Source organism: Acinonyx jubatus, chromosome D1, assembly GCF_027475565.1.
Source record: "Acinonyx jubatus isolate Ajub_Pintada_27869175 chromosome D1, VMU_Ajub_asm_v1.0, whole genome shotgun sequence".
Lineage (NCBI taxonomy): Eukaryota > Metazoa > Chordata > Mammalia > Carnivora > Felidae > Acinonyx > Acinonyx jubatus.
The window spans coordinates 38848607-38864000 of NC_069390.1; the positions used below are offsets into that span (position 1 = coordinate 38848607).

At 43.7% G+C, this 15394-nt stretch overlaps 1 protein-coding gene across 2 annotated transcripts; it reads right to left on the reverse strand.

Moving 5' to 3' along the window:
• Nucleotides 1-564: 564 nt before the first annotated feature.
• Nucleotides 565-14901, reverse strand: HTATIP2 (HIV-1 Tat interactive protein 2). Of its 2 annotated transcripts, none has more exons than XM_027072994.2 (6): nucleotides 14776-14901; nucleotides 14036-14231; nucleotides 11604-11711; nucleotides 3770-3907; nucleotides 1667-1728; nucleotides 565-943 (listed from the first exon to the last, which is right to left on the reverse strand). In XM_027072994.2, the coding sequence occupies exons 2-6, from the start codon at nucleotides 14228-14230 to the stop codon at nucleotides 718-720; spliced, it is 729 nt and encodes a 242-aa protein (XP_026928795.1). In that variant the 5' UTR covers nucleotide 14231; nucleotides 14776-14901; the 3' UTR covers nucleotides 565-717. The 2 variants fall into 2 exon arrangements, with proteins under 2 accessions (XP_026928795.1, XP_014931609.2); XM_015076123.3 differs by lacking the exon at nucleotides 14776-14901 and adding an exon at nucleotides 14573-14745.
• Nucleotides 14902-15394: the final 493 nt, after the last annotated feature.

Sequence of the window (15394 nt, forward strand, 5' to 3'; positions counted from 1 at the left end):
TTATAAGGATTGTTGGAGGGTTACAAGACACATAGCATATGTAAAGGCTGGCACTTGATAAATACTAACCAGTATTCTACCACCCAACTGACCAAAATGCTACATATTTCCACTAATACTTGGACATTTCCTAACCATAAAAGAGGCACCCAGGACTTGTTCATTTGTTTTCCTTCCTATGTTTAACTTCCCCATGATTATACAAGCGCAGTTATGTAATAACTTTTATTACATATTCTAAAGAAGTAGTAAGGCACAATGTTCCTTTACACAAATACAGCAGTCAGCACCAGGTAACTAAGAAACACAAATATGACAATTTTGGAACAGAACTCCCCTGCAAAATATGAAAGGTCTGTACTGCTGCTCTGACTGCAGACAAGCCTTTCAAAGCAGGCCTCCCCACCAGTGGCACCAGAACCACCAGGGGAAGCTAAAACAAATCAACAGATCGCTGTGCTCACACCCTGAAGATTCTGATTCAGAGGTTGAGGCACAGCCTGTGAATCTACTTTTGAAAAGCTCCCTGGGTGACGCACATATACGGACAAACAGGCTCTGCACTGCTGATGCAGAACACAATAATTTTTTTATTGGATCTGGCAGCTGAGAATAGTGAAACCGCAGTTAAGACACACTGACTTCTTTTAGACACCGAGAGTACCAATTAGGTGGCGAGTGTTGCATTTTACAGAGGGAAGCATTTCTCCAGCGTGGTCACGGCTCGAGAGAGTCATTGGCTTTTCCCAGGTCATGGATGGCGTTATTATCCAGCAGTTCCTTCTTCTTGCCACTTGGGTTCACTGCGTTGTTCAGCATTGCCCTAACCACAGTCGCCACCGGCACAGAGTGCCCACTGGCCCAAGATTCTGGTAAGGAGCCAAAGAACTTCCTAACCAACCATTCACCTGGACGAGATTCTTGCCTATCACACAAGAGAACTCTAAAGGGAAAAAGAAAAACCGAGGAAGAGATGGTTTATTGTATTCAGACCATAGAGGGTGTTATGAACTGAACAGTGCCCATGCCCTGCCCCAAATTCATGTTTAAGCTCTAACAGCCAGTGTGGCTGTATTTGAAAACAGTGCACTTATGAGGGTAATTAAGGTTAAACCAGGTCATAAGGGTAAGACCCTGATCTGATAGGACTGGTATCCTTACAGAAGAGGGAGAGATAGCAGAGATCTCTCCATGTGCACACGAGGGAAAGACCACGTCAGGCCATCTACAAACCAGGAAGAGAGGCCTCACCAGACAGTAATTCTGATGGCACCTTGATTTTGCACTTCTAGCCTCCAGAATTGTGAGACAATAAATCTCTGTTGCTTAAGCCTCCCAGTCTGTGGTGTTATTCTGTCATGGCAGCCTGAACAGATTAATCCAATGGGTAAAAGATATTTTGTTTGATGAATGAAGAGGACTTTTTTTTTTTTTTTTTTAAGGCAGCAAAAGCTACCCAGGAAATTCCAGACTACTCTGAACCTGGCACTACCAAACTGTCCACCCTTTCCTCCAAAGCCAAAGGTATGTTCTTCAGAGAAGCAATCTATCTCCAGCCAGCTTCTTTCATATCTTCGAGAGCTTAGTTGTCAGCCTCTTCAAATGAAAAACTAACTTCTAGGGAAGAATGAACAGCAGCATACTCGTGGGCAGGATGAATGCTTACCCAGGCCTAAACACAGAGTAACGTTCGAATTGTAATTCTTCAACCCTAGCTTCCACTTCTCCCTGTTAATAAAAACCAAATTTTAGCGTTTAATCAAGAAGACCAATGCATCATAATGCTTAAGAGGGAATACCTTGGGGTTTTGAAGATAATCTGCTTCTGGAGGTCGAATAACTATAAATATCCTTATCCAGAATTTTAGATTCTGGGAAGTTAAGGAAGAGATCATTTAATCTTCATAGGCAGTAGAGAGTTCAAAAAGATGTACTGAATGAGAGGATGGCTGCATGGTCAGCCTGGCCTCTCGTGTGACTGATTTTAAAATAGATCCAGAGGGTAAGTAACATGTTAGGCGTTCAACCATCAATGAATAACCTCCCCTTAGTCTAGAATTAATGTCGCAGGCTGATGAACATCAACCTTTTTTGGTTTCCAGGTAGTTCCAGTAAAGTCAGAAGACCCACTGATCCTCTACATTACTGTCTTCCTAACAAATCCCATCAAATTTCAAGAGACAGTGAGATTACATCTACATGATGGCTTTCAATTAAATTTATTAAACAAACTATGAATTTTCATGCCAGCATCTCTATGAACAGAAATGCCAGAGGAGCTCAGGCCATGGGAACGTCTAAAGGCCGTGTGGATTCAGTGGCATGAATTCCCCCTCTTTCTTGGCCTGTTCATACCATTCACTCGGCACCTAACCTGACGCATCACATAATCTTGGGTAGTTTTAAACACTTTTGTAAAATTAATGTTTTTGACTATATTTACAGAGCTCTGCCACCTTCACCACCATGTAAGTTTAGAATTTTTTCATCACCTTCCCCCCCAGAAAAGCCCCACACCAACCAGCATTCACTCCCATCCCCTTCCCACAAGCTCTATCCAACCACTAATCTTTCTGTCTCTATAGATTTGTCTATTCTGGGTATTTCATATACATGGAACCATACAAGTTGTGGCTTTTTGTGACCAGCCCCTCATAAAGTTTTCAACGTCCACCCATGTTATAGCATGTGTCATGCCTTTTTTATAGTTGAATAATACTCTTTTGTTTGTATATACCACATTTTATTCTTCCATTCATCAGCTGATGGGCATTTGGGTTGTTCACGCTCTGGCTATTATGAAAAATGCTTCTATGAACATTCACATGCAAGTGTTTATGTGGACAAATCCCTTAGTTTTTACAAAGGTATGTTTTGTCTCTATCTGCAGCGTGCATAAAAGAGTTAAGATAGCAGGCTGAGACTCTACTATCTTAGAAAGGCCCACTTGACCTTTGGCTTGTGTCTAGGAACTTGGATTTCAGGAGTGTCCCTGTCATTACCCAACCGGTAGGGTAGTTTATAGTGCCTAAACTGCTTGTACAAACAATGTGGTTTATGCTGAACACTTGGTTTCCTTCTGGAAGTTTATAATTTTTTCCAGGCTCAGGGTGCCAATGTGACTGACCCCATAAAAACTCTCAACTCCTGGGGTCAGAACGTTTTCTCTCATATTCTCAACACGCACTGCGGCAAAATTAAGCCTGTGCGACTACTGCGAAAGGACTCTTGGAAGCCTGTGCCTATTTCCTCTGGACTTCACCCCATTCATCCTTCCCTGTTTACTGCCTTTGCTTTCCCTGTAATAAATTGTGGCTGTGAGTGTAACTATATGCTGAGGCCTGTGAGAACTTCTCTCAATTTGCCAAACTGGGGGCTAGCCTTTGGGATCCCCGAACAAGAAACCTTGAGGGCAAGAGCCATACCCAATAATAAAATATCACCTACTCAGGAACAGTTTAAGAATCACTGCCTCGAAGTCTCTTCTCATGCTAAGATTCCATGTTAATATTCAAGACCAGAGCTGCTACATCTTATTTCATAATTACCAGATACTCCACAGGGGGAAAGACACTGGGAATTATCTTTCCAATCACTCCTGTTTATTAAACATACCTGTGCAAAAAACAGTCCCTGTCATTATTTAAAAAAAAAAAAAGAATCTAATGCATTTAATGCCTTTCTGTATTATTTATAATTTTACGTTATTTAGTATTGCCAATTAACCAGGGTTCTCCAAAATATATGAAAGACAGAAATGTGCACAAACCTTAACTTGCAGATATAAAAAATTGCTCGACTTATCAGCTCCTTTAGAGGACAGCAAGTTAAAATGTTTGCAGCCTCCAGCTTTTGCCAGCTCCGCAGACTTGAGGACATAATCTCGATCGACACGAACAAATCCTTCCTGAGGGTGAAAAGGATGGGAGTTATTTCCAAAAAGCTGTGAGTTCATCTTAAAGATTACTATTCAGGTTGGGTGGCAGGCCAGGAGGCCTGCAGGGGAATGGGGATCTAAATAAAATGCAACCAAGCATAGACCCTGGGAAAAACTCCAAATATGATCCTCAAGATAGACGGACCAGCTTTAGCAGCGAGGCCAGTGAGAAAATAAGGACGGTGACATGGAAACACAGACACCAAACAAATCTGCAAGGAGCAAAAGGAACAGTAAGGTCAGGCTGAGAAACTGCTTTAACTCACACATTTCTCTGTCTTTTAATAACTTTACAAGCTTACAACCCTCTCTCTCTTTTCTCTGTTTTGTCTGTGTCAGGTTTAACGTACAGGGTCTGAAGGCACAGCCGAGAACACTATCTGGGCACTACCAGAACAAAGTCTACTTAATTTCCAATTATTGTATATGTTTTACATCATACTTTACATATTAATGAAGAGTGAATCCTCAAATTGTTTTACTGAGAGGTATATGATCGGGAATGTTTGGGGGCCCCCAGTCTAGACTCAGTCTGGTGAGGGCAGTGGCGGGGTCTTTCTTCTTAATTCGTATCTCAGCATCGGTGTGTGCCTGGCACACAAGAGGTACTCTAAAAATATCTGAATGAACAAATACAATCCAACAAAAGAAGAGAAAAGGCAAATCCAATTAGAGAGAAAAAAAAAAGAAGAACTAAGTAGCAATAAAGGAGGAAGGGGAAGCATGGTGCAAACAACAGAACGGAAACTCACTTCCAGGGCCTAACTAACGGAAGGTCACATGCCGGTACCCAAAACACAGAATTCCATGAAGTAACGGCTTCTCAGGACCAGGATGCTGGCATCCTCGATCTCCACACGGCTGGACAGGAGTCTAAAGCCTAGTGAAGCTGAACTTCATACACACCCACAACTCTATGATGAGGTTTTCTATAATGACAGTTCCAAATCTGAAGACCATATTACTACTCTGGTGATTTTTTTTATTTTAACTAAAAATTTTCCCTGTAGTAGTTTTGGATCCTACATGTTTTATTTCGTAAGGAGATGTTTGTCTTGCACCTCAGGAAGCATCACGTCCAACCCCATCATCATGGAGATGTGAAAACAAGGGCCGGGGTCTGGTGAACTTCCTTCTAAGAAGAGAAAGCTGAGAGTGGAATGCAAATTCTTGACTCTGAGTGGTGTCTCCATTGTATCCATCTTCCTTCTTATCTCACACTGCCTCTAGCTAATGACAATGACTAATTCATAACCGGGAGGGGGGGGGGAAGGGGGAGGAGAATAATGGCCCCTCAAAGATGTCCATGTCCCGACCCCCATACCTGTGAATATGTTAGGTTACACGGCAAAGGAGAATTCAGGCTGCAGGTGGAATTAAAGTTGCTAATCAGCTGACCTTAAAATAAGATTATTCTGTATTATCTAACTGGGCCCAATTAGTCACAAGAGTCCTTAGAGGTGGAAAAAGGAAGCAGAGAAATGTGAGGAGCACTCAGTCCCCTGTTGCTGGCCCTGAAGATGGAGGGAGGGGACGGTGAAGCAAGGCATGCAGGCAGCCTCTAGAAGCTGGAAAAGGTAAAGAAATGGATTTCTCCCCAGAGCCTCCAGAAGGGAACACAGCCCACTCGACACCTTGATTTTATCCCAGCGAAATCTGCGTCAGATTTCTAACTTAGAGACCTGCAAGATGATACATTTATGTGGTCCTAAGTCACTAAAGTTGAGGCAATTGGTGACAGCAGCAATAGGAAACTAAGAGATTTCAGTTTGAAAACAACAGGCCCAAGCAAACTTTTCCAACTTTGTATAAAAACAGATCGTAAAGGTGAACACGTGAATATAGAGCTCGATGAATTTTCATAAACTGAACATCTTCTGCAACCAGCTCCCAGATCGAGAACTAGAACATCACCCCTCCCCCAAAAGCCTCTCCTGTCCTTGGTCATCACTGACAGTACATTTCCAACTACATCCACTACCTGCAGGGCAGGGCTACGTTTCTGCCTCATTCGAGACAACAGAAACTTCACTCGGTCCCCACACGTCATCACCATCTCCTTCTGTGTTGTACACTTGCACTTTCATTCCTCACAGCACACTCCCCTACACACTCATTCCAACTCACGATGCTGCTCTTTTACACCAGTATGAAGCAAACTGAGTTTACGACTCAGCTCATCCTGAGAGAGGGATGGGATTCCCTTCAGGGCCAGTCTCCGAATTGAGATTTTACATGTGCTGAGCGTGTGCCAAGAAAAATAATCCAAAGCTACAAAGAAAAATTCTAAAGCCCTCGGCTCCTCTTCCACATCTATTTCTTCCCCTCAACCCCACTCCCCAAACTCTGATTTCAATAACAGGTTCGTTATTCACAATGAAATTACAGAGTGGACTAGTGGAATAAATTCCTTTTTGTCTTTTCAGTTGTTTTAGCACTATTGCTTGGGAGCGTTATCATAGCTGTCGCTGCTAAAATGCTTTCTCTTCCATCGGCTTCTGTAAAAATAAAGGAAAGATTCAGCCAATCACAAGTGCCTGGACCGACGCTGTTTCTCTCGCTTAATCCAGGGCCAGTAAAGGGATAATTTGATTAAACTGAGACCCTAATTTATTTGGCTTTAGTTCTGGATCAACCTCTCCTTAATAGAGTGCTGCCGTCTCCAATTGTTAGATGAAAATTAGAGTGACATAAATGCCATGGGACTTTTTCAATCTGATTAGTCCGCTAAAGCACATCAATACCACCCCAGCCATCACACTCTGGCGTCCTTCCTTTCACTGGCCCGGCGAACAACTGACAACCACTCCTTGCAGGACGAGCACCCACGCTGCCGCAGAGACCCCCACGCTTAGCCCGTCATCCCTGCTCAATGGGCCCTGTTGACAAGGTGCCCATACCTTTCTCCATTGCTGTTCTCTGGACAAAGCTAAAGATTGTTTTATTAGCAATCAATGGCTGTTAATCCAAAATGATTTCACAAATCCTCTGAGCCCTCAAGCTGATTATAAATACGCATTTTTCCAAGCCCACAAATTTTGAATTTCACTTCCCCCGCCCTGATGCATGGCCTTTTAGCTGTGAATGAAACTCAAAAGCAAAGGAGTCAGCGGCTTTCAAGGACTTAGAAACCAAACTTAAACGTGGATCCTGGTGACAGACTCGGAGATACCAACCCACACTAATTTTCTCTGGAGTGAGGAAGATTCCATGTAGAGACAGGAGGAAACTATCTTTGAAATCTTAATAACATCCTTTCTGGTTCTCTAACTGCACAAATAAAAAAAAAATAGGAGAAACAAGCTAAAACAAGCTACTTCATATCCAAGAAACACAATTTTTGGAAAAACAGTGCAGGAGAAAAAGATATCTCTTCTGAGAGCATTTACATCCATTCTGTTATAGCCAGTGTGCCTTACTTTATGCTAGAAAAAAGAATTGATCAAATAAGTTCCCGCTATAAATTTCCTTTCCCAGCACCTGCTCAAAAGAATAAGCACAATGTAATACAACTCGGCAGACATATCTTCACAGGCTCCACAAACATCCAGGGAGACATATTCTCCAATGACTCTTTGAATCGTATTAAAATCCAAAGCTACTAAGTATTTCTTCTCATTTTCTTTACACATGTCTCAAAAGTGGGAACACTGTGACTTAAGATACAACTCGTCCTACCAAGGTATTTCAGCGCTGACTGGCATGGTCAACGAGCCTGCCACAACAATTCAACATCTGGGGCCTCCTTCTCCAAGGAGGGAGGATCTATCATCCTGTAAAGGGGCCCACTTAGCCATATTCCTGCTTCAGATTCTTTCTCCTTTACTCCCTTTGCAATCCAGCCCATAAAATTAGACTAAAAAACAGAGATGCTGACAGACAACAAATGGCATAATCTGAACCCCGTCTGTTTGTGTCCTGGAGGGCATCTCTGTATTTGATGCACAGCGCACGGGAACCAAGATCTTGGTTAGAGAAAAAGCTCTGGAGAAAAAAATAAAAATCAAACAGGTACTGAGATTCCTGAGTTCATCTCTACGTTCTCACAAAATGTTTCCAGTTGGGGCATTCTTCTTTCTGTGTGATGGAAGTCAAAGAATTCTGCAGACCAAAGGGTCTCAGTGGTCACCTCCTTCTCATTACCAACGAGGAGGCAGTGGCCCATGGGAGCTAACCAGGACACCCATGGCTATTTGGTATCCAGAGCCTCGAACCAGCGGGGGCCCTATCACTTCACGAGCACCCTCTCAGGCATCAAATTAAACAGTACAGATTACGACAGGAGTCAGAGAGCCTTTCCTATAAAGGATGAGATCGCAAAAATTGTCAGATTTGCAGGCTTATGTTAAGTTACACAGCTCTGCCAGCAGGGCACAACAGCAGCCACAGACAATACATTAGGTAATGAGAACAGCTGTGTTCCAGTAAAACTTTACTCGTGGATAATGAGATCTGAATTTCTTATATTTTCACGTCATGACGTATTATTCCCCTTTTGGGTTTTTTTTAGTCATTTTAAAATACAAAAACATTCTTAGCTAAATGGGCTGTAGAAAAACAGGAGGGCTGGATGTGACCCACAGTCTGTGGTCTGCAACCTGGATTAAAAGAACGTATCATTAGAATCAGAAGCCAGGAGACTCTAACAATGCCTAATAAACGTTACAATCGTTCCATGAATCACATTAAGGGCATTGTGCATTCAACAGGATCCAAGAACCTGGACCGCGAGGAAACAAATGAAGAGGTGAAACCATATTACACCACCTCAAACTCACTAACCACATCCTTCCCTTAATACACATAAGGGGAAAGCACTACTCCCAGTGACATCTGTGAGTTTTTGCTCCACAGCCCAGGCCAATGTAGATCTGGGTTTCAAAGGGTATTTCAACCTTCACTAGCACACGAGTTATGTATTAAAGCAAGGTGAAGGCCACCTGGGGACTACAGCACCTAGAAAAGCAGGCTCCTGAAAGCAGGTCCAACAAGAAGAGGAAGGTTGGCTCGCATCACAATCTCCCAAGGAGCTTGCTAAAAATAAGTTGCCAAGCTTCCAACCTTAGAAATTCTAATCCAGCAGATCTGGGCGGGGGCCAAGTAAGGAAGCCGCTGCACCGATGAGACAAATGGGGCTTGTGAAGGTGAAAAAGAAGATCAGCACCTAACACGACTAAAGGAAATGGTTATCCAAACAGCTGACGAGGCTAACAGACCTATCCCTAGCTCCAGTTTCAAGAGAAATCTGGGTTGACTGAATTTTATGGGTTGGAATGTTCTCCCCCAAATTCCTGTGCTGAAGTCGTACCCTCCAGTACCTCAGAATGCGACCTTATTTGGAAACAGGGTCGTTCCTGACATTATTAGTTGAGGTGAGGTCATATTGGGTCGGGTGGTTCTTAATCCAATTGGACTATTGTTGTAAAAAGGAGCAATTTGGACACAGCCACACACGCACACAGGAAAAACGCCAACTGAAGAGACACCCAGAGAACACAGTCATCTATGAGTCAAGGAGAGAAGCCTGGAAAAGTTCCCTCCCTCACAGCCATCAGGGTAACCAAACTTGCCAACACCTGGATCTCAGACTTCTAGCCTCCAGAGCTGTGAGACACTACATTTCTGTTGTTTATGCCACCCTGGTTATGGCACCTTGTTATGAGAGCCACAGCAAATTCAGACACTGAAGATCAGAAGAGGGTAAGATGGCTACTCAAAGTGTCAACAATGAATGAGACAGAAACCATGAGTTTCTTGGAGTTTCTCTGATGGAAAGTCATATTGCCGAGGAAAAATGTGGGGTGTTCTAGTTACCAAACAGCTACAGAATGACACTAGGCTTGCATTGGCTTTACAGTATTCACCTGATGAGCTCTTTTTCTATAGAGAGGGCTGCCAACTCATAATTCGGAGTAGGGTGAGCTTGGAAATCCACAATCTCCCTTCAGACAACTATTATTACCCAGCCACTTGTGAACTGTCACCTCTTTTAAATTACCTAAAGTTGTCACAACCCCCAAACTTTATATTGCATCCAATCTAAATTAGTTTCACATTAGAAAAAAAAAAGACTTTCTGGAGGAAACGTCAACTTACTTGCTGCCACTATCCTCTTGAACCATTTAAACCCCAACTCATTTCTGAGATTATAGCTGGCTTAGCAGTTATTTCTCTTGCTTCCCCACCAATACTTTTCAAACTGATTTTGGAGAACAAAAGGTATCGAGTAGCCTGAGGGTGGGATGGGGTGGGGGGAGGGGAACCAACTCCATCTAAAAAAATATTCTGGATAGGGAAGACACCCGATTCCTCTGATTAAAACTGCTTTACGTGATTTGAATACATCAAAACAATTTAGACTTTTTCCTGGAGCATCCTATAATGAGATTTGCCTTGTGTCATGAATATCAACTGCTCCATACCTAATGCAGTGTTTTTTATTTTGCTGAGTCACCACCAAAATCAGGTTGGCACTTGAGACAGTTCAACCTGCAATGCACTAGAACAAAAGTTCTTCAATGCTCTCAGAGGGCACACTGCTTGTGACTGGCCCTGGGAGAGAAAAGCCTGCACCAGCTGCTGAGCAGGAACATGACCCTTTCTAGGAGACATAATCTGCCCATTCCCGGGAAAGTCCAATTTCTCTATAATCCATACTTTCCAGCACAGAGCTCAAACCCAGCTGGGTTCCAAGTGGACATAACAGAACTGCAAAAATTTGGAAATACATCCTTACCGAAAGCATAAATAGAATTATTATTTGGATCACCAGCAGGCCCAGAGAAACACATCTGAGCTAAACCCCTTAGCTGGTATAAACCAAGAGTTCTTAGTCATGCGCTCTCCTAATGGTGCTGATGCGTGGGCCTGTGTATAAATCTATGATAAGCCCCCATAGCAGCATTGTGGTCCTGCATATTTAATAGATACATTTAGCTCCAGCAATCTTCTGCCAGAGGGATAAACTATAGTCAAGGTATATATCAAAATGTATTAACACCTGCCCAGAATCTACATAGTAAGCAATGACTTCTAACCAGGTAGTAAACTATGACTTCTGGACAGAGGCCGATGCAATTTAGAATACCATTAAAAAGAAAATAAAACATGGATTAGAACAGTTCTGCGTCAGTTAAGGCTGAATCACCACTGGGGTTGAATCATCGCCGAAGGCTGAGTCATCACCAAAGGCTAGCTGAATCGTGCCTCTGTTCTGACGTCCTATGTCGGAAGTTTAAAGCTTGAAACTAGGTTGAAAATAGGTTCCAGCAAATCATTCATGTGAGAGAGAACGCTTTAAGTTTAAAACATTTATAAAGAAAAAAAAAAAAGTTTACTGCCAACAGCATGAGCCAGTTACTTTTACTCAGACATAATGGTTTGCCTTCATCAGGGGATGTGGTGACAGCAACATTTGCAAGAGGCAAGACCTTGTAAATATTTACGACATCTCTCACCACGAGGACTGAACTCAAGGATTACTTTGAAGGAAAGATGAATTTATCAGTACTATCCAAAGAATAGTAAAAGCTAGGGCAGCCTATGAAATCTTAAATGATAAGAGTTTATTTACATTTAAGCACCACAAACATAAAGAAAAAGAGGAAGAATGGAATCTTTGACGTTACTGGCCGGCAAAAGGTTAAGGAGTCTATTTCTTCCTTACCGCCCCAGCTTTTTTTCTGGTGGTACCCAGGCAACAGAATCCAACATCATGACCTTGAAAGGCAGAAGCATAGTCATCCAACTTTTCAAAGTCCACCACTTCTTGATTCTAGACGACAAGGACAAAGCTGTATATAACTTGATGTTATTAAACGACAGAGGAAAATACCCCTCTAGATTTAAAGAATAAGTTACAGAACATTATTGAAGAGGCTGCCCGCTTACCATTAAATTTTGCGAGCTCTCTGCTCTGGCATCTCTTTCTCTTGCCAGTCTCCTTCTATCTTTTCCATGTTAGACTATTTAGCAGGGCAGATTCCTAGGTACGGAAATTGCGATGCCGCATAGTATTTCTTTTACTTAGTAAGAAACCTCTGAAAGGGCCAGAGCGGCACTGGTACAGAGTGGCAGAAAGCTGGGGCATTAGACATTAAGCATGGACACATTTAGTACTTTATACAGAATTAATAAGGTACTGGGTAGTTTTTAAGACCTATGACCACAGGATTGTTACAGATACTATTTATAAAATTGATACTTTGCCGGGAGAAAAACCGAGTTTAGTAACATAATAGAAATTCAATTAAGGAAAATGCATAATCATATTTTTTAAAAATTTTGCAAGCTCATTTTCTCCCACTAAAAAGTTATTAATCTGAATTCAAAATCAACAATGCACTTAGATGTCCACAGTATATATAATTGGACTATAAGTGATCCCTAGATCTCTAAAGTCAAGTTCAATTATCATTTTCTCTCTGGAAAAATAAAAGACCTGTCTATACCACCAGAAGGGATACCAGTGAGGTATAATTTCAGGGCAAGGAACGGTGTTTGGAACCTCAAAGACCCAGGTTTGACTCGAGCCTGCTACTTACTAAGCCTATGATTTTGGCCAAGTTATTTACCATGTGCCTGTTTTTCCACCAATAAAATGTGAATGATAATCTTTCCTTCAGTCCAATTCATGAACCACCTATTTTAGAATAGGCCAGTGAGTGTTTGATAGAAAGGCTTCTTCTTAGGTGTTGCACCGATACTTCTGAAGCAGAAAATGCCCTTGTAATAAGCACCCTCAGTAATTTTCATGCTCACTCAGGTTTAAGAACCTTCATGAAACCTCATAAATTTGTTGTGAAACCTAAAAAAGAAAGATTGAGGGATGCCTGGGTGGCTTAGTTGGTTAGGCATCAGATTTTGGCTTGGGTCATGATTTCGTGGTTTGTGGATTCGGTTTGTGGGTTCAAGCTCCGCATAGGGCTCTCTGCTGTCAGCCCACTTAGGATCCTCTGCCCTCCTCTCTTTTCCCCTCCCTAACTTGTGTGTGCACCCTCTCTGTCAAAATAAATAAAGACTGGGAAAAAAAAAAAAAAGATTGAGAAGTTCCCATCACCCAGGAGTTCAAATAAAATGTAGTTTTCCTTCCCTAGTAACAACTCTTTCAAAAGGATTTTCAGGGCACTATGTGCAATGCTGAAGAAAAGTATGTTCGCATTAAGTGCATAACCAAAAGATGTGCCACCAGAACTCATTTATCAAAGCACAGAACTCAATTTCCGTTTTTAATTACCAGGAGTATTTGACATATTCCATGAAGGCAGACTATGAAAACTACTTATTACCTAAGTCTGAGCAAAGATGTCCATTTTAAATAGAAAAGTCCTGGTGGACATAAGCTCTATGCAAAATGACTGACCGTGGGTATTCAGGGGGTTAAGAACATGTATAGTGAGACACTTGTTACCTAGAATATTCCACCTGTGAAGCCGATGGGACCAAGTTCTGTAGTTGTGGGGTCTCAGAATTACATTATAGTTTAATCTGCCACAGTTCACAACTCCCTTTAAATGAGGAAAGGAATCTCTACAAAGCTCAGACTTCAAATATTTAGGGGAATCTGGCATGTATCATTTGGCTAACCATGTAAGCGTGGCAGTGCAGAAAATATTCCACTTACATCCACAAGGCTGCAGCCCTGGGAAGTTAAGAGGGCAATCTTATAAGTGAATAACCGCACCTTTCATTGCCATAAACTCTGCTTGCAATTCACTGATATCAGCATTGAGTGGACAGGTAAACAAGACAAGCAAAGTGGTTTAGAAAATTGCCCCAGGTTGCTTCTAGAACCCAGCTTGAATGGCCCTGAAAATGTGCTCTTCTCTGTCCCCCCAGGCCCCATTACAATCCAGGCCGGCCTTACAGGAGTCTAGATTGAAAGAAGGGCTTTGCCCAAGGTCACACAGTGAGTGGGTAGGCTGACCTGGGCTTAAAACCGCGACAAAACTTCCAGAAAGGGCTCTCACAGACCATTCTTGGCCACATTCTGATCACCTCTACCACTGCACAGGCAATGTTCAGCCTTTAGGCTTAAAAATATGTTCACTCCGCAGAATCGCTGCAAATACATTTTTGAGTCCCAGCTAAAATACCCACCACATTTTTATAAGCTTCCTCATCGAAGGTGAGCTTTCTCCGGCCAATGAGCGTGACTTTGGAAAACAGGTTCTGTTCCAAGATTTCTTTTAAGAGCACTCTGCCGGTTTCCCCGCTGGCCCCCAGAATAAAGACAGATTTATTCTGCATCCTGAAGTCTTCCCGAAGCTTCGGCAGCGCCTCAGTCTCAGCCATGCTACAGAAATAACATCGACAGATGTGGTCTTGGGATGTTTAAAGGATGGCCCTTGCTTATCCTGGGGAACAATGGTGGTTTATTTGTTCTAGAAAACAGTATTATTTTTCTCCGCAGTCTGGGCCCAGGGGAAAGTGCTGAATCACCTGCAGGGCGTGGCGCCCTGGCCGTCCTGGCACCTGAGTAAATCTACTGCTCGGAAGGGGCCCAAAGGAGAATGCGCCCAGGTGCCACGGCACCCATGGGCCTGGTTCTCCACCGGTACCTCCGGTTCCAACCCCTTCTTCCTCCGCCCACTGGGATGCAGGGGCCTAGCTCGGTCCCCTGCACGGAGGGGTTACCTGGAGCCGGCCCCCGGCCCCGCGTCCTCAAGCCACAGCAGGAGCAAGGCGGCCAGCAGTGCCGCCGCCGCCGCGCTTAGCGCCGCGGGCCCGGGATTCAGGGAATCCCCCCTTCCCCGCGGATCCGCGTCCCCTCGCCCCATTCGGCGGATGCCCCTCCCAAGCGCGCGCGGGGGTCGCGGACGGCCGAAGCGCGCGCCTACCCGACTACGTCTTCCGGTGACTTAGCAGAGCCGCTGCCTCGCCCCGCCCGGGGGGGCGGGGCCTGGGGGGAGGGCGCGGGGCGGACCGCGAACACGTGCGCAGCGCGGCTGGGTGGGAAGCTTGGAGACCGTTTCCTAAATGTCAGCCTTCGCCTGCATCCTTTTTTCGACCTTCGTTGCGCCGCCTAGGCTAAGGTCGCCCTCATCCAAGGCCTCGGCCAGTAGACGCGACCTTCGCTGGTCTCTTTCTAAAACGTGTCATTTCAGTCGTGTATTGGACATCTCTATCTCGAATTCACCATGACAAAACCTTAACCGTTCCCATCCAACCACCCCAAACCGAAATTAAACAAACCTCCTTGCCTCCCTTGGGTCTTGCTTTGCCTATACATTCTCACATCCTCACCCCTCCTCTCTCAAGTCAGAAATTTGGGCTGTCCCCTTTGACTCCTTTTTCCTGGCCTTTCCACCGTCCAGATTAATCTCCAAGTCCTGCCATCCTATCAGCCTTTCAGACATTTCTCTTGTGTAATTCTCGCACCAGAGCTCACCAGTAAAACTGGTTTCCCTACCCAGGTCCCAGATTGTGAGCCAGGGTGATCTTCCACACCTGATCCCA